This window comes from Megalobrama amblycephala, linkage group LG1 (assembly GCF_018812025.1).
Source record: "Megalobrama amblycephala isolate DHTTF-2021 linkage group LG1, ASM1881202v1, whole genome shotgun sequence".
In the NCBI taxonomy this organism is placed as follows: domain Eukaryota; kingdom Metazoa; phylum Chordata; class Actinopteri; order Cypriniformes; family Xenocyprididae; genus Megalobrama; species Megalobrama amblycephala.
The window spans coordinates 58338415-58363689 of NC_063044.1; the positions used below are offsets into that span (position 1 = coordinate 58338415).

Below are 25275 nucleotides of genomic sequence, written 5' to 3' on the forward strand. Positions count from 1 at the left end.
TGATTGGCTCACACCTCACATTTGAACTGAGGGTGTGGTCGCTCATTGGCTGATGTTCGCACGCAGCTCCGCCCCGCAGTTGTAAAGTAATGACGTCAATGAGGTGAAAAAATGAGAGAGCGGGCGAGGGGATGTTCAAGTACTGTGAAATTGCTGGCACTTATAATGTACTTTAGGTTTAGGGACTGTATGCATCATGATAAATAAAAGCTCAGGGCCACATTATTATATCGAGGCGCTCGCGCTGTGATTATCATGAAGTGTTTAATGACAGGTTTGCTCATGTTTCTCAGGATCATTTTCTGACACACCAGCGCCCTCTATTAGACGTTAAAAACACCACATATATTTTTTTTTCTTGAGAGAGTTTCCCGTTTGCAAGTTGCGTTGTTTATTTACCTTTACAAACACCTGATTGCTGTAAAATTAAACAAATCAGGTCTGGTCAGTTTCAGTCTAGATTTTGTTTGATTGATGATGTTTTAAAGTTGAACCAAACCTATAGGTTATGGTGAGTGCTTGGGCGCCTATTTCACACCAGTCTCGTTTGACAAAGAAGAGTCTGCAGCTTATTGTTATTTAGTGAGGATTTATGCACTTCTCAGCTGGCCAGCACGTAAGACCAGTAAACCTTAGGTTGGCTTTTTTCAGCAAGGATGGAGCTGCACAAAATTGGTATCTTTCCTGAAACAGTCATAGCCTGGTTAACTAATATATATTTCACCTTACTATATCTACAGACCTGCAGAGAGAGAGAAAGAACATTGGGTTGGTTAATTTAACCCTTGTGTTATGTTGCGAGTCAATTTAACCCATTTTGATTTTTGAGTTGTCGGAAATACAGGTTTACCTAGGCTATGTTTGATTTTTCTTGACATTTTGTGACTTTTTCTCATTTAGGGTCATGAACATGCATGCAACATTTGAACACGCTGATGTGTTTTGACATATAATTCATATTATGTTTGTGGGTTAATCTGACCCATGTATTTTAATGCACAGACTCAAAATAATAACATTTCTTGGTTATAGACCAACTTGGTTATTTTTTGTTATTTTGTTTTTTTACTATGAAACTAAAAAGGAGCTTTTTCCCCACTTATTTCAATACAGAAAAAATATTTTGTCAGCCACAGATGGTAAAAAATTAGCTATATTCATTTTTTTAAGCTGTCTGAAATACTATTTAACCTATGTTGTTATTCTTGAAATTTTGTAACTTTTTCCCATTTAGGGTCATGAACATGCATGCAAAGTTTCAACATGCCAAGGTGTAGCGAAATGTGCATACATACATTTTTATGTGATTTTGATGTTTGTGGTTCAATTTGACCCATACACTATATTGCCAAAAGTTTTGGGACGCCTGCCTTTATGTGCACATGAACTTTAATGACATCCCATTCTTAATCCGTAGGGTTTAATGTGGAGTTGGCCCACCCTTTGCAGCTATAACAGCCTCAACTCTTCTGGTAAGGCTTTCCACAAGGTTTAGGAGTGTTTATGGGAATTTTTGACCATTGTTCTATAAGAGCATTTGTGAGGTCAGGCAGTGATGTTGGCAAGAAGGCCTGGCTCACAGTCTCATCCCAAAGGTGTTCTATCGGGTTGAGGTCAGGACTCTGTGCAGGTCAGTCAAGTTCCTCAACACCAAACTCGCTCATCCATGTCTTTATGGACCTTGCTTTGTGCACTCGTGCGCAGTCATGTTGGAACAGGAAGGGGCCATCCCCAAACTGTTCCCACAAAGTTGGGAGCATGAAATTGTCCAAAATGTCTTGGTATGCTGAAGCATTAAGAGTTCCTTTCACTGGAACTAAGGGGCCAAGCCCAACCCCTGAAAAACAACCCCACACCATAATCCCCCCTCCACCAAACTTTACACTTGACACAATGCAGTCAGGCAAGTACCGTTCTCCTGGCATCTGCCAAACCCAGACTCATCCATCGGATTCCCAGACAGAGAAGTGTGATTCGTCACTCCAGAGAACACGTCTCCACTGCTCTAGAGTCCAGTGGCGGCATGCTTTACACCACTGCATCCGACGCTTTGCATTGCACTTGGTGATGTAAGGCTTGGATGCAGCTGCTCAGCCTTGGAAACCCATTCCATGAAACTCTTCTTAGGTTGAATCTAATGCTATTTCAAGCATTCTGACTTATTTACACTGTTAAAGAGTTGCACATTATAAAGGGTGGAATTCCTTATATGGGCACTTCTCCCTGATAAGCGTGCACACACACATCACCCAGAGCAAGAGCACGTGCATCAATGTGCTTCGTTCAGGTAACGGAAGCTGAGAGATTTTTCAACAATGTCAACAAAGAAGTGTGTTTTTGGTTGTGTGGGAAAGATTACATTTTTCAGCTTCCCAAAGAACACAGTATTAAGGGAACAGTGGATGAAGTTTTTCCGGGGCAGCAGCGGAGTTGTGCACATATGTTTGTTTGTTCCCAGAATTTTGGTGATGAATGCTTTGTAAACAAGTCCCAGTTCAACACTGGATTTGCAGATCGCAGGTGGTGAGTAAAGCTGCATTAGATGTCTGTGTTTTGTTGGCAATCAGCACGCAAGTGCATATAATGTAAACAACATGAAAGGTTTTGTTCCCTTTTTATTTATAATGATGTCACAGCTTGCAGACGATCTCTATGCAAAAGCTGCATGCACTCATGACTCTTTAGCTCTGCCCATGGCACTGACAGCAGACACGCCTCCAGGAGCTCGGCTTTTTCCAGAAAGAGTCAGTATCTTTTATAAATATAATAAAACTAAAGACTTTTCAGAGATATGAAGGATGCAATATTACTCTATAGGTACTCAAGATTAACATGAGATTGGCAGAAACTGTGTGTGTTATGGACCCTTTAAGTTTGGTATCTTTTTAAAGGCGAAACATCACAGATTATTGTAGAAGTTAAAAACAGGTATATATATATATATATATATATATATATATATATATATATATATATATATATATATATATATATATATATATATATATATATATATATATATTATATATATACAGTACAGTCCAAAAGTTTGGAACCACTAAGATTTTTAATGTTTTTAAAAGAAGTTTCGTCTGCTCACCAAGGCTACATTTATTTAATTAAAAATACAGTAAAAAACAGTAATATTGTGAAATATTATTACAATTTAAAATAACTGTGTACTATTTAAATATATTTGACAAAGTAATTTATTCCTGTGATGCAAAGCTGAATTTTCAGCATCGTTACTCCAGTCTTCAGTGTCACATGATCCTTCAGAAATCATTCTAATATGCTGATCTGCTGCTCAATAAACATGTATGATTATTATCAATGTTGAAAACAGTTGTGTACTTTTTTTTTCAGGATTCCTTGATGAATAGAAAGTTCAAAAGAACAGCATTTATCTGAAATACAAAGCTTCTGTAGCATTATACACTACCGTTCAAAAGTTTGGGGTCAGTAAGATTTTTATTTTTTTGAAAAGAAATTAAAGAAATGAATACTTTTATTCAGCAAGGATGCATTAAATCAATCAAAAGTGGCAGTAAAGACATTTATAATGTTACAAAAGATTAGATTTCAGATAAACACTGTTCTTTTGAACTTTCTATTCATCAAATAATCCTGAAAAAAAATATTGTACACAAATATTTTGTACAATTGTACACATTAAATGTTTCTTGAGCAGCAGATCAGCATATTAGAATGATTTCTGAAGGATCATGTGACACTGAAGACTGGAGTAATGATGCTGAAAATTCAGCTTTGCATCACAGGAATAAATTACTTTGTGAAATATATTCAAATAGAAAACAGATATTTTAAATTGTAATAATATTTCACAATATTACAAAGTAATATTACTGTTTTTTACTGTATTTTTAATTAAATAAATGTAGCCTTGGTGAGCAGACGAAACTTCTTTTAAAAACATTAAAAATCTTAGTGGTTCCAAACTTTTGGACTGTACTGTATATATATAAGTAAAGTTATAAAAGTTATAGAAGTTTAAGATTATGAAAAAGAAAATTTACTATATAAAAAAATATATATGTTATATTTTATACAAAATATATATTAAATAAATAATAAATAATCTTTAAAACTCACTCTGAGATCTGTGGAAACCTGCCCCCATGGACCAGACTGAGCAAGGGCCTCAAGTACCAGGAACGCCATCAGATAAGACACCATCAGATATGACCCGAAACTATGCAGATATGCAGAACTCTGAAACTCTGACAAAAGTTATTGTGAGTTAGGCCCATAGGAAAGACACACAAAACAGACCTTTCTGCATTAATTTATAGACAGACTGTTCTATAAATGAACATGCATATCCCCAGGACATGGTATCCATTATTACTGTTTGTGTATTATCTCTTGTATTGTATTCAGTATTGTTATTCATATTTTATGATAAGAACCAATGGTTAACGTAAACTGACATATACCAAGTTTGGTGTCTACGAGTTTGTATTTTGAAGATTTAACTGATTGTGTATATGATATATTGATACCTGTGCAACATATCAGTATTCCAAAAATCTTTAATAGTTTCTTTAAAACAACTCTGCCAGTTTCATATGCAGATGGCCTGCTAGAAACGCAAAGACTAGTAAAAGCCCACAGAGGAATTTTGCCGCTCAGAAATCCTACCCATCTCATTGGTTAGGTCAACCCTCAGGGGTGTGACTTCTCCCAGCGCACAATGCTCCTCCCACTCTCTGGCTTACTCTGACAACACTGCAACTGTGGGGTGCTGCCTGTGGGCCAACCAATGAAGCGATTTAGTATTAATTTGTGAACCACCATTGTTAGCAAAGGTGCTTTATTACTGAGAAAAATTGATGGTCTTTCCAGCTTGTTTAATTGACTTTCCCATCGCTCCATTCCCCTGTTATGATACGGTTCCAATTCTTTTCCACTCTCTCATTTCCTATGTATGCGTGAATTGTATGTATGCTTTTGTTTGTTTAGTTATGTCTTCGTGATTTAGTTAATGAAACTTGTGCACAATACATATTTGATTCTGACTCCCTGTCTGCAATAAATTGTCTTTTAATCTAGATCTAGATTTTATTACCAGCTCTAAGCACTGTAAATGCTAAGAAAGAATTATTTTTCTGTGGTCATAAAAAATACCCTTCTTTAGAATTAATTCATAATCAATACTGAATGTTCACAGAATGATCTGATTGATTGTAATTTTAAGCTACATCAAGTTAATCTAATTAACAGCTTTAAATATCAATGATTAATTAAAATGTTATGGGGTTTTAAATCAAAATATGACTTTCTGTTATGAAACAGGGCATTGATTTTATACATGTCCACTGTAGAGGACACCAGGACTTAAAGCATGTTTATCAGGCATTTTGGGAGACAGAAATTATAGGTAAAGAAATTATATATCAATATTCCTATGAAATATTAGATATTATTATGAAAATCTTGCCAATTATTACTCCAATTGTAATACTTCTTTTTTCATTACATATTGCTCCAAAAACACATTCATATGCAAATTACACACAGCATGTAGATACATTGTATATAATGGGAAAAAAACATTTATGGCCATTTTACACACATATTGCATAAAGCAAAATCAAGTCATTCTGTTATATCTTTCATAACATGGTTAAGAATCATCTTTATACAAACCTAAAAATTTATCCCATTGTTTCTGCCTTTTCATGTCTATTCATGTCTTAGCATAACATATGAATAAAATATAATTTTTCAAAAATTTTATTATGCTCTAAAAAATGTAATGGCATAAAAAATACTAAATTCACAAAACATTTTTTTGGTAGTCAGGAGGATATGGTTTGAGTGATCTGAACCATATATTTCCATAATTTTCAAAATATTTATGAGATATCCTATTCATAAGTACTATGGACTGTAATCGTAATATTTGATTTGAATTCAATCTCTAAAACACACATAAAAACCAGATGTAAAGAACCAGAGCGTTATAGTTGGGCACCGTATAACAAATCTATCGCTATTTATCTACTCCTTTGTCATTTCTTTTGAAAAACAGCCACCAAATATGAAAACTAGAGTCTGAAAGCTTTCAAATGATATATAGTTTGTCAAGATTACACTTTTAGATTTAGACTAAGATATTATTGTTATACATTTTTAATCGCAAATTTCCCAGGTGCGTGGGAGTTTTAAAAATACTGGGCAATTTTAAAAATAGTGGTTAAAAACATTTATCAATCATTAATTCAGATATTTATTGATTTCAGTATTGATATTAAAAGTTAATATTTTGTACCTGAACAAGGCCATACCCAGAAATCGAACAGTGGTTGGTTACATATTCCTGCCAAATAAACTGTTAAGACATCGCATAGATTCAAGATTCTTTTCATTTTAGATTTTATCAATCAATGCATTTTTAGGCACTTTTAACTAAAACTCATAGTCATTAAGTTTGCTGATGACATTTTAGAGTAGAGCAATGTTCATTGCAAAATTTTTCTATTTTTTGTTTTCACAAAAAAAAAGAACAAAAAAAAAAAAAAGAAAGAAACGCAATGGTGAAATAAAAGTCAAATAACTGGTTTCAAAATTGAAGTAATTGGTGCATAGGATTTTTCCTCATTATATTTTTCTTGCCCAGCATCAGAACTGCACATAGTGTATTACATATCAGTGCCTCATCAGTTCACAAAAAAATTCCCATGATTCCCATTCCATCTTTTTTTTTTTTTAAAAAACAGTTTTAAAATGAATCAATTCCCTAAGCCAGCTGTGTTATTATTATGATGCATCTCCCAATCCTGATGTTTCACAATTTAAAGCCCACCCACTCTAACTTGTGACAGTTTCTATTCGTCATATCTGGTTTCAGCGGTGACTGGGCAGAGCTTACGAGGAGAGGGTATGAGGTTGTTTTTGAGATGTCATGATTATGACGGAAGATTCAAAGGATTTGTGATTCATAGTATCATGATGCTGGATCCAAGTTTCCATTTAGTTGCACAGTAACATGATGTACAGTGGAAAACAAAATATGATCAATGATATTAATGATATTGTATGATATTAGAGTACAAGTATGAATACCAGTTTTCTTTCTATTTTTTAAGAAAAATATCAAACATTGACCTTATCTATATAAAAACTTGAGGGAGGTGATATATAAAGCGATAAAGAAGAAGCAGAGTGAAAAAGAACAAGTCCAGTCTGGCCTTTTCCTCTTTAGCAACCTGCCTCTGTCTGATGTCTACCCCACCCATTGCATTCCTCTACAAAAGCATCCCCTCATCACAACACCTTCATTAGACGTAACCGTTTGGTAAGGTGGGAGACTAACTTAAAGACAAAGCGAAAAACAAATTTTCTTCAAAGAGCTACAATAAAAGGTAAACTTTTTCATTTTTGCAAGGCTATGCAAATTATTTTAAAAGAAGGATAAATGTGTTTTTATATATATATGGTTATAATTGTAAGGTTACAGTGTGGTGCCTTTGTGTATTGTGTTATGTTAAAGAAGTATAAGGCCTGGCAGATATCCATGTTTAGATGGATTTTGAACTTTTTTTAAAAAGTATACGACATTGTTTAACATTTATCATGTTGTCTTTGTATGTAACATAAAACATTATATTACAAAATTACTAGAAGGTTTCATATTGTGAAACCTAAGAGACAGATAGTGTTTCATATATGGACTGTTAATATTGTGTGAATGTAACGGGACAGCATATGAATACATAAAACCCAAAATTTCTCAATCATTCATGATTTGAGCTCAGTTAAGAGCAGAATTATGATTGCTTAGATGGAAAGAATACAATTTTGAAGGAGCCGAACAGCATGTTAATCGCTCAGAGAGCTGTTGAATGATTCACGGTCAACTAAAAACAGCCACAATTACCGTTAGTCATTTTGCTGGTGCCCACACACCACCTGGTCACCCCTTCTAGCTCTTCACCGATCCATGACGCTTTGTGTTGAGTAGGAAGATAATACAGTGCACTAGAGTGGACTACGGGGTCTAACTACAGTCCACACATTCAAACTGTATATTTTTATGAATCAGCCAAGTGCAAACCCTGGAGAGATATAAGAGAAGTTCAGAGAGATCAACATGAATAAAAAGCCACAGACATTTGGGAGCAGTTCACTAAAAAGCTACACAATGTTTTTTTTTTTCCCTGCATCCAAATAGAATAGAATAGAATAGAATAGAATAGAATAGAATAGAATAGAATAGAATGAGCGGGACCTGAGATAGGTTCTAACAATCTGTATCTGTTCTTAGCTACATCAGTGAACTGCCACTCCCTGAGAGCAGATATAGATTAGTCGAACTTGTTGAGACTTGAGGCTTTTGCTTCATTTTGTGGGTTTACTTGGTGATGGTGTTTTATTTTTTCCTCTTTAGCCCTAGGACACAAATTCTTGTATGGGCCTGTCTTAAGGGAGGAGCCATTGAATTTCTAGGCAAATACATAAACACTATAGAATATGTCTTACAAAACATACCACTTACTAATGACGCAAACAGGAAGAAGTTAAGACCTCAATCTTCACTTCTGGTTTTGCAGAGTGTATGTTTTTTTTGTCATGCCATTTATTTATTTTTTCAGTGTTAACAGCATCTCCCTCACTCACTCTTTCAGAATGGGCTCCTCTGGTGTACAGATCGTGTGTGTGGCGCTGGGAATTATAGGTCTCATTGCTACAGTCGTGACCATTGCTGTTCCAAGATGGAAGGTTTCTGCCTTTATTGGTCAGAACATTATCACTGCACAGGTAAACATTTCAGCTAAAAGAATAAAGAATATCACAAGCACAAAAAATGTCAAGCAAAAAAAATTATACAAAAACACCATAAAATGATCTATGAGAATATGGTATATTCTGAATCTCATGAAGCCATTATATAGTGGTGTATGAGGAAGAGACTAAAATTTTCACTGTAAATGGCCTGACGGCCATGATCACTATTCACCTTAAAGGGTTAGTTCACCCAAAAATGAAAATTCAGTCATTAATTACTCACCCTCATGTCGTTACACACCGTAAGACCTTCGTTCACTTTCAAAACACAAATTAATATATTTTTGATGAAATCCAATGGCTCAGTGAGGCCTTCATTGCCAGCAAGATAATTAACACTTTCAATGCCCAGAAAGCTACTAAAGACATATTTAAATCAGTTCATGTGACTACAGTGGTTCAACCTTAATGTTATGAAGCGACGAAAATGCTTTTTGTGTGCCAAAAAAACCCCAAAAACGACTTTATTCAATGATATCTAGTGATGGGTGATTTCAAAACACTGTTTCATGAAGCTTTACAACTCTTTTGTTTCGAATCAGTGGTTCGAAGCGTGTATCAAACTGCCAAAGTCACGTGATTTCAGTAAATGAGGCTTCATTATGTCATAAGTGTTTCGCAACATTTCGAAATTTCAATGGTTCACGTGACTTTGGCAGTTTGATACACATTCAGATTTCATCAAAAAATATCTTAATTTGTGTTCTGAAGATGAACGAAGGTCTTACGGGTGTGGTCATTTTTTGGGTGAACTAACCCTTTAAAATAACTTAAAAAAAAAAAAGCTTAAACAAAAACGAGAAATGTTGCTTTGGCAATCAACTGAAACAAAATAATTTTCTAAAATTAATAAAACTGAAATAAAAATAAGTAAAAGCTAAATAGAAATTTTTTTTTTTTGACAAAACATTACAAAAGAACTAAAGTATCTAGCTAATGCAAATATGGTGTAACTTCATCCAGCATGTATACATATTCACAATTGTCCTTGACGTTGTGTGCACCCTCCGCTAAACAGAAGTCAGGCGTGATGTTTATTTAAATTCGGAATGAAACAGAAGTTGCGATAGTCTTTCTTCCCATATTGTGACATAGGCTATATCCGAGTGAAATGGCTTCTCGAACAAGAAAAATGTAGGCGGGACTTAATTTTGTCAACTGAGAACTGATTGGATCATTGGATGGGCTGTGTTGTCATGTGAGTGACAAGTTGTGCCAGTAAACACGTCATCTGAGAAGAGATGCAAGAGGGAGAGACATTGACTTTAATCATTATAATATTAGATTACATAATGTGTCATGCATAGAGAGATGGAGTTTGATTATTACTGCACATGTAAATGTAGCCTACTTAGTGTATGGAAAACAGCGACATTCGGTTATAGATAACTCCTTTTGTGTTCCACGGAAGAAAGAAAATGATTTATTCATTATCCTTTGAAAGAATTATGTGGATGGGAGGGTATATTTGATTTTTTTGAAGATTTGTGTAGGCCTGTCTAAAAGTAGCTTCCCCCAGCCAGGCTATATTTTCCATTAATAACCTGTATAAATAAACCTAAATAATTGTTTCTTTCCTCACAGGTTCAGGAGGAGGGCTTGTGGATGGAGTGTGTGGTTCAGAGTACCGGACAGCAGCAGTGTAAAGCCTACGACTCGCTGCTCATCCTGGGCTCTGACATTCAGGCGGCCCGTGCCATGACCATCATCAGCTCTATGCTCACAGTCCTGTCCCTGCTCATTCTGTGTGCCGGAGCCGACTTCACCACCTGCATTGACAACGAAGATGTCAAACCCAAAGTGAGTCTGGTGTCCGCTATTGGGCTGATCATCGCGGGCTTGTTGCTGATCATCCCCGTCAGCTGGGCGGCCAATAACGTTATACGCGATTTCAACAATCCACTGGTCGCTCAGTCTAATAAGAGAGAGCTGGGAGCGTGTATCTTCGTGGGCTGGGGAGGAGGAGTCCTGCTCCTGCTGGCCGGAGGCCTTCTGTGTTGCTTCAGCAGACCCCGCTCTGGAGGATCAAGCGGAACCGCCAAATACTACAGCAATAGCGCCTCTGCACCAAGCAAGAATTATGTGTAGATAAATAAAAATGGGTTCAACTAATAAGTAGTCACAATAATTCTAGCTGTAGTCTAAAATGGGTTCATGTTAGTAAGTAGTCCTTAGCAGGCTAGTTGGTGTGAGGTCAAGATCTAGAAAAGTGTAAATATTATTTGTTTGGAGCATTCATAGAAATACAGTCTTTAAGCTTTTTAATGAATTAACATTATATTCACTGCTGCAATTTCTTTGTGCAACTAATAAACAATGCACTTGTGTATTCAAATTCAGGGATGGGCCAAGCTTGTGTCCAAAATACTTTCAGGTCATTATATCTGTGCCAGAAAATGCTATTTCAAAATATGCTTCTGAATATTTTTGAGTTATAAGGAACTTTTTAAGAACTTTTAAAGGAAATGGGAATCTACTGCAAATAGGCTACTGTACAGTTGTTACACACTTTAGATTTTTTTTGTGTGTGTGTGTGTGTGTGTATTTGGTCATAATCATTTCTATTGCCTTTCACGTATTTTCAATAAAACTGACTGATTTTGAAAAAAAAAAAACAATTGTGTGTGCAGAATGGACAATGAATTTTTGACACGTAAATAAATCTTAGTTAAAATAACACTGGTATTTATTTCAAATTCTATAAAACATATATTAAAATGGGCTTCAAACAAATCTAGTGACATTAAAACAAATTTAAAAAAAAAAAAAAAAAAGCTAAATCCCTGAAGAGCAAAATTTGGTCTGCAAAATAGTTTCCAGTGAAAACTTTTCACATAATTCTACAAATATATGCACCTTTGCAATTTCATTATTTACACATCCTGTGTGTGTAGTTTGATATTTCTCATTTTACTGGGGTCTCTCTTCAGCTACTTGCTCTCCAGTTGGCTCACTCGCTTGGTCAACTCCTCAACTATCTCTCTCAGCTCCTTCACCTCATTCTGCAAGGCCTGCACTTCCTATATGTGAAAGAGAAATAAAGGCAGGATGAGTTTATTTGTGACAGAAACTCAGTTTTATACACAATTCACTGTGTTTGGGGTTAAATAAAATGCATTAAAAAGGCTGTTCTCGTACCCCGCTGTCAGACTGTCGGTTGTTCGAGGAAGAGGATGTTGTGGCCATCAAGCTCTTGATGACTTTGAACTCTTTGTTTTTGGTGGTAGCCACAAAACCGTCTTTCAAGGAGATCAGAATTGGTTCCCCATCTTTACCAGCAAACCAATCATCTGCCTCCACCGATGGCTCTGGACCAATCGTGTCAGGGTAAAGGTCCTCTTGAAACAAGTCAGACTAAAGAAAGGAAATGATAATGTTGGATTAAGACAGTAAAACAAATAAGCTGCACTAAGTCAACAATGTGGCATTCATACACTACCATTCAAAAATTTGGGGCTGATATGATTTTTTTCTGTTTTTAAAAGACATTTTGTATGCTGACCAGGGCTGACATATTCATTTATTAAATTTAAATAAATTCAAAGCTTTACAAATCTTTTGTTTACAAATCAGTGGTTTGGAGCGTGTATCAAACTGCCAAAGTCACGTGATTTCAGTAAACGAGGCTTCGTTACATCATAAGTATTTCGAATCTTTTTGAAATTTCAATGGTTCATGCTCCGAACCACTGATTCGAAACAAAAGATTCATAAAGCTTCGAAGCTTCATGAAGCAGTGTTTTCAAATCTCCCATCACTACATAATGTTGAATAAAGTTTTTTGGGGTTTATTGGCGCACGAAAAGTATTCTCATCGCATTAACATTAAGGTTGAACCACTGTAGTCACATGAACTGTTTTAAATACGTCTTTAGTAGCTTTCTGGGCATTGAAAGTGTAAATTATCTTGCTGTCTATGCAGGCCTCACTGAGTCATCGGATTTTATCAAAAATATCTTAATTTGTGATCCGAAGATGAACGAAGGTCTTTGGGGTGTGGAACGACATGAGGGTGAGTAATTAATGAATGAATTTTAATTTTTGGGTGAACTAACCCTTTAAATGGTCAATTTTTCTTGTTAGTTTGCAAAGTTTTAACTGCACAATACCCACAGTCTGATTTTACCGGACATGCACAGGTGAAAGATGTAGGCTGTATATGCAATATCCTGCAAAATCTGTCCCAAGCTCAAAAAAAAAAATCATTATTATAAGTTTATCAAAGGGTATCTGCGTGAAGTAAACACATGATTTGGAACATGGTTGTTTTTTATTAATCAAAAAAGTTACATAGTGTAGCTTTAATGCGTCCTTCCTGAATCAAACTATTTCTTTCAAACAAACAAACAAAAATCTTACTGACCCCAAACTTTTGACAACATTTAAACTGATCTTTGACTTTAAAACCAAACTTACCTTGCGAGGCACAGTCATGACAATAGGTTCACACTTTCTCTCGTGAAGTTTATAGAACCTAAAATAAATATAAAATAATGAAGATTTTTTAATATGTTTTGTGGGACAAAGCAACTACACTATAGGCATTGGTGAAAGCTGGGTGTGTTTACCGTGCAATCTCACACTTGTTGACTTCCAGGCCTCTCTTAGGCATGTAGCCCATGCCCTTCTGACTCTCTTTACTGCTGTACATGGAGAGATAATGGACGTACGGAGCCTCGTCTGTCACCTCAAAGTATCTGATGCTGCTGTCACCCTGTCAAACCATATACGCTGTTTAACATATAACTTCATGAACAAATAACTCTACATGATCGTAAAACTTGTGTTAGTTCCTTGCCTTGCCACAAAGGTAGACTACACCAGTGTCAGGGTCAAAGAAAGGTAAGAGAACTCCACTGCTGGTGTCCAGCTCCTGCAGGGTCAAGGGCTCAGCAAAGTTGTTCTGCAACCACAAACAACACACTTTTGTGAGTCACTTGATTGTAAAACTGAAAAAGAGAGCTTCTAAATCACATGATGTACTCACAGGATCCCACAGCGCCACCTGCCTCTCACTCATGCGGCTGAAACCGGTGGTCAGGATCTTGCCATCAGACACAAACACAGCTCTGATTGGCCTGGAACCTTCGTGAGCCTTGTCCTTCTCCTGAAACACACACATATACACAGAGAGAGGTCACATGAGCAGAAAATAAGCTGGCAGAAAGGAAGGCGAAAGAAAAAGATGTCTAAGCTATAAAATATAAAGGTTAAATCCATTCACTGAATGTAAAATGATAAAAGACAAAAATGCAGTCAAGGATGAAATCTAAGTAATTTCAAAAAGAATTCAAGTTGGTTATGACGATTCAGAAGCTGCTTGGTTTAATAGCAACTTCCATGTGAGCTGTGATTGCTAAATTACTGAAATACAATGGACCTTTTTGTCTGCAAAATGTAGCTAATGTGACCGCACCTTAAGAAAACGTTAAATTAAAACTTAAAAGATTTCCTGTTATTTACTATGGCTTTAAATTTTCATATTAGTCTTATGTGCTGATATTCATTAGTATGAAATGCTTTAAAACGGCATAAAAACTACATGAAACCTTACTACTTCTAATCTTTTTAAGTGCAGCAACAAATGCATCCTAAAACCACAAGACAACAACTTACTAGATGTGATCAAATTAATGTGGCGATTCTGGTGAATGGTAAACACTGCAAATACATTACTTATTTATCCCCTATGCATCCTTTTTTGGTTAGCATTATCATTTTTTACATTGAAGGCATGCACGCACAGAGATGACGGTGCCCTTGCGAGGATCGAACACTCGTAGTTTCTTGTCCTTGCAGGCGGTAAGGATCTGAGAGCCGTTTCTGTTCCAGCAGGCGCTGTAGATCAGATCAGTGTGCACTGAGTCAATGCGCACCACTGACTCTCCACGAGCCACATTCCACAGGATGACCACGTTATCACAGCCTGCAGACAGAAACCAAGAGAGAAAGAAAGAGAGAGAGAGGGCCGACAAGGTAAATCAGGTGTATAGGGGGAAGGAAGGAGGTTGAGGTGGAAGACAAAGAGAAAAGGAAGCAAAAACTTCAAAGATGTGTGTAAAGAAGTGTTTGTGAAGAATCAGCAGAGGGCGCTATCATACCATTTCAGCTTTAAAAGTGGCATGCTTGCATGAGTGAGTGTGCCTAGCCATGCATACATAGATGTAGCTCAAAACTGTATATAAATGCACTTTTGGCTGTTGGGTGGATGTCAGATGTTGGTTTACCTGCACTCATAAGCACATTGTGGGCCGTGGGGTGCCAGCTGAGGATGCCCACACGTTTAGAGTGCCCGTCCAGCTTCACAACTGGGTCCTTCAGGGGCGATATGAGACCTCCTTCTGGAATCTCCCAGATCTATTACATAACAACATTGACCTTATGTTATAATAAGTAGTGGGAGTTAAGAGTTAAAAGACAGAATGTGTTTTTTTTTTTTTTTGTCTATGAAAAGTACAGGTACACGTGAGTATTATTTAATGTTTATTTGGAATGATATAGGCATTTTCATTCATAATGTTCACCCTTTAAACCGATATATATTTTCATAATGCATATAGCCGAAATTACCGTATATTGTAGCAAGCCTAGTATGAGCTATTTTATATACATAATATTATTACTTAAGCAAGATAATTGTATTATTCATTAATTTATTAGATATTTATGATAATCAGTAGATGTGGATGGCACTGGTCCAATAATTATGGATTATATTAGAGTTTTTGATGAACTGTTTTAAATGTCATTTGATCAAACCATTAAGCTAATGGCTCAAGTCACTCACCATGACACTACAGTCTTCAGAGCCACTGGCAATGATGTTGTCATTATGTGGGCAGAATTCAATGTCCAATACGGGTCCGGTGTGACCGCAGACAGTGGGTTGGGACATGTCGATGCGACCCGTCTAAAACACGAATCAGAGACCCAAAAGGGACAAATGGGTTACTATTAGGTAAACATTGGTATGAAGGAGTGGAAACACAAACATACACAAATAGACTCATGCACAAGTCGTTCAGACGACTAAAGATAGAATATGAAGTCTCTAAAACTTTGACAAACAGAGCAGAAAAAGAGCAGGAGAGATCTCAGACAGATGAGGAGGGCTGTGTCAGCTGATCTCAATTTTACAGCTATGCCTTCAATTACGCCTAATAACTACTAACCCGTTTAGAGAGGACAGCACCGTGCAGGAGTTCCCATCATGCACACGGAGAGCACATTCACTCTGCAAAAATCTTATTGTTAAATGCGAGTGTTGTGTGCAAGTCCATAAACAAGAATAGGCTATAAATTATGACTCTCTCACAGGGGCTGCAGTAAGTAAAAAAAAAAAAAAACATGAAAATTCTTGAAAAATGTTGTTATTGTTAACTTAATCTACATTAATATTATTAGATGAAAAAGCTCAACTTAAAAACCTTAACTGGAAAATTAGAAATGTTGCTTTGGCAACTTACTATAAGAAAAGAAATGACTAAAACCTGAAACTGAAATAAAATAAATTAAAGCTAAATAATAATTTAAAAAACTAATATAAATCTCAAAAGCACAAAAAACTAAACTTAAGATGAAAAGTGAACATCTAAAAATAATAGACAATTCAAAATATTAATAGATACTATGCTAACATACAATGTTACTGATACTATTTATTATGTCATTGATATTACTGAATAACACTAAAATAACACTGGGCTAAAGATGATTTAATTATTGTCAGAGGAAGTGACTGGTTAAGTTCAAATAACAACAAATTAATCTAACTCCTGGTACAATGGGGTCCAAAAGTCTGAAACCACTACATTAATATTTAATTTAATAAAAAATATGAATTACAAATTGTATTATCGGCATGAATTGAAAAAAAGAAAAATATGTGAATTTCATATTATTCCCCCTTTCATGGCATGCGTGACTTTCAGTAGTGTGTACAAAGGCTGATGATCATGTTATCAGTCTCAAAACTGAGCTTTCAAAAGTTCCTCATGCCACCCAAACAAAATGAAAGGGCTTGACTCGGATTCTCGTGTTCATTGGGAAACAATGGCTGCCATTGAGCAACGCACCGAGTGTAAGATGCACAGCAGATTGAATATGACAGAACTCCCATTCATTCTCTAGTGTAGGACCCAGAAGTGCAGACAGAGTAACATATAGAAACAGAGGACCTGAGATGATGGACTGAGAAGAAAAAAAGCATGAAATGACACATGAAATAAACTCAACAAGGACAAAAAGAGGAAGACAAAAAATAGTTTCTGCCATATTTCTGTTTTTGAAAATATCAGAAAGCTTTATGAAGTAAAAACTACATATTCAAATTTTGAACCAAGCTGATCACTTGAAAAATGTCGGCACATCAAGTGGCAGCTGTCATTTTCTCATAGTTTTTGTCACTCACTCAATCTGCAAGCTGTCACCACATCCTGTGCAGGGCTGACAGCAGCGCACTCCAAATATGGCAAAAACAAGATGCAAGAGAGCAGAAAGAGAAGAGATGCTAGGTCTGGTGACACGTACATATGAAACTCAACCTTGAACTTCCTTATTTAGACAAATGCTGCATGACATATCTAGAGTTCAAAATTCAAAGAACTCAGAGGATCATTTGAAACAGGTAATGGTAACTTAATATCGTAATATTGCCATTTATATATATGTGTGTGTGCAACCTTGAATGAGGGGCAATATACAGTATACACCCACTGCCCAACAATATGAACACTGCAATTAATTTGGCATTTAATTTCAGCTTAATGAGTGCTATCTGTATGCACCTTGCTCAGGGGCAAGACAATAAAAGCTCCTCCACCACTGGCATCCACAATCATGGCCACAAACTTGGGGTTGACGGAGCAGAAGTTGCTGTCCCAGGTCATCTGGGAGATCCTGATGTCATCATAGCACTGGTCTGCCTTCACCGCCTGGCCAAAGACGTGGCGGAACTTGCTGGTCCTGACCACCTTCCTAGACATGATGACCTGAGGAATGACAGGGGAGGAGGAGACACAGGGATGGAGAGAGAAAACACATCAATATGAGAAACAAGTATCAAACAGTAGAGCATGCTGCTAGCAATGCTAAGGTTAGGGGTTTTAAATGCATGAACTGATGAATCATACACCTTTTATTGCTTTAGATAAAAGTGTCTGCCATATGAGAAATGTATGTAAATTATGTTTCCAACCATTTAGTTGCAAGTTTTCTTCTTGAGGGTTGAAAAATGTGTATCTTAATATAGGATGCATGGTTATGTATTCATTACAGGAAGCTGTTTTTTGAGGTATTTCTACATTTGTGATTTGTGGTGAAAATGGCTGACTCCAATTCCTGCTCTTGATGGTGATCTTAACACTTTGCTGGGGTTAAGTATGTTTGCACACACGTTGTACTGGTTTAATAACTAAATTGTTTTGAATTTGAATGAATTCCTGTAAACGAATAGTTGACGGGTTTTTTTTTTCATCTGTCTATGTTTAAAACAGTATGTAGGCAATAAGCCCCAAGAAAGAGGAAGGAAAGAGGAAACTAGCAAGAAGTAACTGAGAAGAAAATACTCTGGCTACTTCTCCAAGTCTGATGCCACGTTGTCTGCAGGTTTTTAGTAATAGTGCACTTTGCTGTATACACTCTTTTCATCTATCTCTTTCTTCCTATTGCCGTTTTTCCTTTCTCATCACTATATCAAATGCAGTCTCATGCATATGCTTAATAAGTTCACTAACAAATGTCACTCGCTTTTGCAATGCATCACTGAAGCCCTGTATTCTCACAGAACTCAGTAAACTGAAAAATGAAAGATTCAAGCATTAGATAGACTGAGAAAGGAAACTTGTAACTGGACTAACACCGCAGCAACTGTGGGAGCGCAGGAGATGTTCAGAACTTCAGTTACACCACATCCTTTCACACAAACACGCTGGTTCAGAAAGACTGTGCAAATGTTTCCATTCATATAACTTCTCACAATAATTGAAGCGAATGACACAGTGTAAAACTTATTAGTTGAAACTTTGAAACTAGTTTTTACATAAAGGCTTTTTTTCTTTGGAACACAAATGGATATTTTAGGCATAAATTGAGGGACTGACACCTCTTGGTCACGATTCATTAATCGTTTTTATCGAAAGTTAATCCTGACTGAGACTGTCCTTCAGCCAAACATCTCCTTGATCTGATCAGCGGAAGAAAGAAAATCATGCAGGTTTGGAACGACATGAAGGTAAATTGTGACAGAATTCTCTTTTTTGGGGGTAACTATCCCTTTAAGGATTAAAAAAAATATATTATTTTTGATGAATTTAAACATTTTTACAGTGCTTTATTCTTTTTCTGTCTTTATCTATTTCTTCCTAGTTCATGTTGAGCAAACTACACTATTCTATGCAAATATCTGTGAGAATGAGTGAAGAACTCAGTCATATCAGCTTCACCTTTATCTGGAAATACTGTTTAGTTCTCTTACAAAACTTCCTCAAATGTTTAACCGTGCCTTACCACAGTTCAGAAAGGCACAGACACTTTTAGCAATGGAAATTCTCAACATTAAGGAGCAGTACTAAACCGAGTTAAATGACTGAATGTATAAGGAACGATCCGCAGATTAGGGCTGCGTCTCAAATCCTGCTTTTCTAAACAACATTTTAGGCCGTATAGGAGCGTTTAGGCGCGCCCAACATGCTGTCTAGATAGTCAGTTTACTAGGTTTTGAAAGGCGGGCGAAGATGCAAAGTTATGCACGGTAACCAAAAACACCGGACAGGAGCACAACACACAATATGATGGGACGGGGCACTGTACCTGAGAACTGTGGCTGGGGAGGGACTCTGGCTCCTGAGGCGAGAGGATGAAGCGCTGGGCTCGTTTGACAGATGGAGAGAAGCGGATGAATGCCAGCAGTTATGGCCAGATCTCACTCTAAATCATGGAGGAAGTGAGAGTTTAAGATGTAGATGAGAATGGGAGGTGTCCTCGCTTTATGTTTCCTTTTAAAGTGATTTACGTTGCATGAAGCTGAACCCCTCTTGATCTCACATCGTATCGTGGTCATAGCAACACAAACGTGACGTGCGCTGGCATAAAGTTTGCGGTTTTTGTCGACATGTTTTCTGAATGTTTATCTCTTTATCGAACCTACGCTTTGTTTTATAACAATAGGCAACTAAAAAGCCAAAGGAGTTAAATGCAGCATTAAAGTAAATGCCCTTAACAAAAACATTTGCATGCACCATATTTCCGCAATTCTGCAATGTACAAATAAAACTTTGGTAACTAAGCCACAAATTGTGTCATCCAAAATAAATAAATAAATAAATAAATGTTGCGAAAGCTTCTTGCACCGGTTGAAAGAGATCCACTTGTTTTGCACTGTTTTACAGCATAGCCTAGTTTGGTTGAAACTAAATTAGTTTATCATCTGTAACCTTACTCTAAAATCCATATGTGGGCCACAAAAAAATTTACTTTCTATAAATAGAAAATCAGTAATAAATATATATATATTTTTTAATTTCTTTTAGAGAACAATGTTTTCATGTCTGTAAATGTTGGCAACATTACATACAGTCAAACCAAAAATTATTCAGTCATTTTTTATATATTTTTACTAGTGGGTGCAGGACACTATAGTTCATTTATGTAAGTGAGGATAGCTAAATAAAGTAAACTGTGACATATTATACCCAAAAATTCTTCATACAGTGGACTACCAGTAAAACTGATAAAAATTTGGAACCAAAAATTATTCAGACACTTTGACCTGACCATGATTTGCTTAAAGGTGTGCCCTATATTCAAAATTTGAATTTACCTCAGCATAGTTAAATAACAAGAGTTCAGTACATGGAAAAGACATACATTGAGTTTCAAACTCCATTGTTTCCTCCTTCTTATGTAAATCTCATTTGTTTAAAAGACTTCCAGAAAACACGCGGATCTCAACATAACACCGACTGTTACGTAACAGTCGGGGTGTACGCCCCAATATTTGCATATGCCAGCCCATGTTCCCAACATTATAAAAGGCATTAGACAAGGGCAGCCAGTAACATCTGGATCTGCACAGATGAATCAACAGACAAGGTAAGCAAGAACAACAGCGAAAAATGGCAGATGGAGCAATAATAACTGACATGATCCATGATAACATGATATTTTTAGTGATATTTGTAAATTGTCTTTCTAAAAGTTTCGTTAGCATGTTGCTAATGTACTGTTAAATGAGGTTAAAGTTACCATCTTTTCTTACTGTATTCACGGAAACAAGAGCCGTCGCTATTTTCATTTTTAAACACTTGCAGTCTGTATAATTCATAAACACAACTTCATTCTTTATAAATCTCTCCAACAGTGTAGCATTAGCCGTTAGCCACAGAGCATAGCCTCAAACTCATAGAGAATCAAATATAAACATCAAAATAAATACTTTACTCACATAATTCGAAGCATGCCTACAGCATGCATGATGAACATCTTGTAAAGATCCATTTGAGGGTTATATTAGCTGTGTGAACTTTGTAAATGTGCTGTAATATAATCGAGAGCTCGTGTGGCAGGGAGCACGCGAATTAAAGGGGCGGCGCGCTGAAAAAAATCAGTGCATAGTTAATGATGCCCCAAAATAGGCAGGATTTTTATTTAAAAAAATCTATGGGGTATTTTGAGCTGAAACTTCACAGACACATTCAGGGGACACCTTAGACTTATATTACATCTTGTGAAAAAGCATTCTTGGGCACCTTTAAGTGTTATCTGACATAATTAAGATTAATTTATTCTGACACTCTGAGATCTTGTCATATTTTATTACCATTATTTTTTAAACTATAGTGAATAAACTGTAATAATGAACGAAATGTTCAAGGTGTCTGAATAAATTTTGGTTTGACTGTATATCATGTGCATGTTGATTTATATTTAGTAAGAAAGTAAACTGGCACTGGCATTATGTATTTTGCACAGTAATACAGCATTTAGCATTATGTATTGCGACTGAGAAGTGTTATAAAATTATATGCATCTAATTATATATATACATATGGATCCAGGGGGAAAAGTTAGATACAGTTCAAAGGTGGCAGATTTAATATAAAAGCAGTATAATAATATTAATTCAGTCACACAAGCACATCATCACACAAGTGAGAACAAACATGGCAAATATGAATAACCCGAAGTGGAGGTCAAAATATAAAAGCAGACATATCCTGTTTACATCAACAGTCCATTTTCAAATGAAATTAAGAAAGTCAAAAGACACAATATAAAAATATAAACCTCAATTTATTGCACAATCGCTGCAGGAGACCATGGGGTTTGGAAGATCTGTCTGAGTGAACAAATGTAACCGTGGGCACAAACAGACTGAGAGAGAATTATAGGCCCATATAATAAACAAACAGAGACACACGCTTGTAGATAAAACCATTTTACAACAAGAAATGTTTATGTAAAACCAAAGTTATAACAAATTTTGCAATAAATTAGTTTAGGAGACCTAATAAAACAAATGGCCAACCGTGGCTTAGTGAGTGGCCTATGTGACTGACTTCATCCAGATTGTCAGCACGGTTCAAATGAACATCATTTATGCTGTTACAGACATAAAGAGCCAAGAGTGCTGTGGCCACCAGATGGAGCTAAACAACAACCAAAATAAACAGAAACATTCAAGCAAGAGTGGAAACGACAGATCTTTCAGAGACCTCCTGTCATCCTATGTGCATTAGTATTCTCAGCCTTTGTACTTAAATTAAGATTATCATTGATAGTGGTAATCCATCTCAGAATAATAATAATAACAATATACCATTATCATAATAATGCGAAGTGTAACTAACGAGTAGTTTTTAAATTATCATTAACAGGCTATCCAGCACCTGCATACTAAGAAAAAAAAAATGTTATTATAGTTTCATACATCATGTCATTTTTTTTTTTTTTTTTTTTTTACCACAGTACATTAGAATATACAGACAGGAGAACATCATCCATGAGAACATCATCCTTGTTCCTCCTCTAAAACATGGGTTATGATGCAATCCATTTCCTTTAGGGCTCAATGTAACATGCTCTGCACATTCTCACATCACCTAACTACATAAATAAACACATTCTTGATCAGCATTTATGGACACATTCGGCCCCACAAAGGCAATATGCATCAAGAAGGATGCATGGTCCAAATGCTTGATGGCTGACAAGCCATCACGATCTTTGCCCTTAAAAACAGAGAACTGTCATCATGTTTTTTTTTCAGTCTTCAATTTTAACCAGAACAAGCAAAGACGACATGACAGGATGAAAAGAAAACTGGCCCGAAATCAGTTGTTGAGGTCACTCGGTACAAGTGAGCACTGACAGGGCACCCTGAGAAGAGGAAACCCCAGGATGGCATGGTCTGAGCAAAACAAGTTGGTGTGAATACACAAATCTGTTTCTTTTCAGGACTGGTAAAACATGTTGTTTTTGGAATTCACATGTACAAACATGTTTGTGTGTATATATACTTATATATATATGTACATATTTTGATTATGCATAGTTATCCAGTGGGTTTCAGAGGTAATAACATATCAGGACCCCCGTTTTTCAAACCAAAATATCTGTATTGCAGCCTCTCCCTACTTTTCACAATGTAAAAAAGAGATTTTGCCAACCAAACTATAATACAATCCCTTCTAAACTGTTTAAAAACCAAAGACCGTGTTAATGACATTATGACATCATAGTAGTACAGACATTAACCCTACCAAATAACGTAACAGCATCGTTAGCTCTGCCGTCAGGCCTGTCCTTGTGATGTCACAATTTTAGCTTTTTACACGTACACAGATAGATCAAATCACTGCTGTCTTCGAAATGAAATCGGACAATTCATATCAAGTGTCGCCCTCTGAGATGAAATACATTAACATTCAATATATTTTCTTCCGACATTGTTGCTTTAAATATTAATATGAATATATAAAAATGTCAGTATGTATGCCGCTTGCATTTTATGCATATAGTCTACATACAGGTATTTACGTTACCCATATGGACTTTTAAGTTCTTAATTGGTTTTTACTTTGATCCAAAAGCCCTTTTGGTAAAAAAAATAAACAGTGCAGTTAATTACTTGATATGGTTGTATTGCCCCTGGGCTGCTTTCTTGATTTTACTCCCTTTCTATAGACAGATATATTTGATGCATTAGCTCTGTTTCCGCACATTAAGCACAAATGTCAGTGGCTGCATTGCGCAAGCGTCAGGAAATTGCATGTTGTGTTTAAGGGGATTGGTTTACTAGTATTTACATGCACCACTTGATTTCAGAGTCTAATGTTTGTCATTTGATTATAGCATTAAAGGGGTTGGGGTAAATCGGCCCTGTTCTGAGGGACTGTATTTGTGGCTTAAATTTAAAACCATGCTGGTCTGCTAAGATCAGGACCATCATGTATGACACCTGAAGCCCCAAAAACAGATAATTTGGCATAGAGTTTTTAAGTGTTTGTCAGATACATCTGAGCAACATTCTACCTAACATGCACCAGTTCTACACTAATAGGTCTGACCTCGGCTATAGGACTATCGTTGTACTGTGGTTATGTTAAGATATGTGATCCCCAACTGGTTAAAAGAATAATAATAATAATAATAATAAAAACACAGTAGTAATTGCATTCAAATAAAATATCATCAAACATTTCCAAACAGTAAAACATAATCATAAATATAATAAATATAATGCCAGTGATATGGATATTGGAGGTAATTGAACTGAAATGTATGGCAGGCCTCACTGATGTTCATTCTGAAAGCTACATTGATTGTGTCAACAAAGTTATCACCACTAGTGAGGTTGGAAGGGTAAGAAGGGTCATTCTTGGTTTGTTCCTTTCAGTAGTGCATAAGGTAACAAATTCAAGTGTGCAAAAAATGCAGTCGCATAATACAGCCCATTTGGAGCATTGTCAACATCTCCATAGTGCAATCTGCTATAAGAACTAATTTATTTCACTTTAAATCACATTCTTGAGTAGATGTAGATGAGACTTTTTTCTTCAACTCTGTTAAAGTCTTTATCTTAAAGGGTTAGTTCACCCAAAAATTAAATTTCTATCATTAATTACTCACCCTCATGTCGTTCCACATTCGTAAGTGTGGAACAACGTGTTCGACTTAATTTGTTCCAGCAGACGAACGAAGGTCTTACGGGTTTGGAACGACATGAGGGTGAGTCATTAATGACAGAAATTTTGATATAATAATTTGTTATTTCAAATCAAATTCATCCCATTACTAAAGACTTAAGCCTGGAACACACCAAGCCGACACCGACGAACTAGTGGTGACTGCGGGGTTGGCTCACGTTGGCAGTGTCTGGGTCCAAAGTTGCCCTGACACACCAAACCGACACTCGACAGCCGACGGCCAAGTAGCACGTCCGTTCTGCGCCTGCGTAAGAAGAAAT

General features: G+C 36.2%; 2 protein-coding genes across 2 annotated transcripts; one reads left to right on the plus strand and one right to left on the minus strand.

Moving 5' to 3' along the window:
* Window positions 1-7228: 7228 nt before the first annotated feature.
* On the plus strand, window positions 7229-11426 carry cldni (claudin i). Its single transcript, XM_048204205.1, has 3 exons — window positions 7229-7388; window positions 8652-8784; window positions 10396-11426. The coding sequence occupies exons 2-3, from the start codon at window positions 8653-8655 to the stop codon at window positions 10897-10899; spliced, it is 636 nt and encodes a 211-aa protein (XP_048060162.1). The 5' UTR covers window positions 7229-7388; window position 8652; the 3' UTR covers window positions 10900-11426.
* Window positions 11427-11473: 47 nt separating this feature from the next.
* Window positions 11474-19783, minus strand: coro1a (coronin, actin binding protein, 1A). Its single transcript, XM_048204180.1, has 11 exons — window positions 19620-19783; window positions 17597-17800; window positions 15598-15720; window positions 15038-15167; window positions 14555-14736; window positions 13798-13917; window positions 13609-13713; window positions 13379-13524; window positions 13227-13284; window positions 11950-12165; window positions 11474-11831 (listed from the first exon to the last, which is right to left on the minus strand). The coding sequence occupies exons 2-11, from the start codon at window positions 17792-17794 to the stop codon at window positions 11742-11744; spliced, it is 1368 nt and encodes a 455-aa protein (XP_048060137.1). The 5' UTR covers window positions 17795-17800; window positions 19620-19783; the 3' UTR covers window positions 11474-11741.
* Window positions 19784-25275: the final 5492 nt, after the last annotated feature.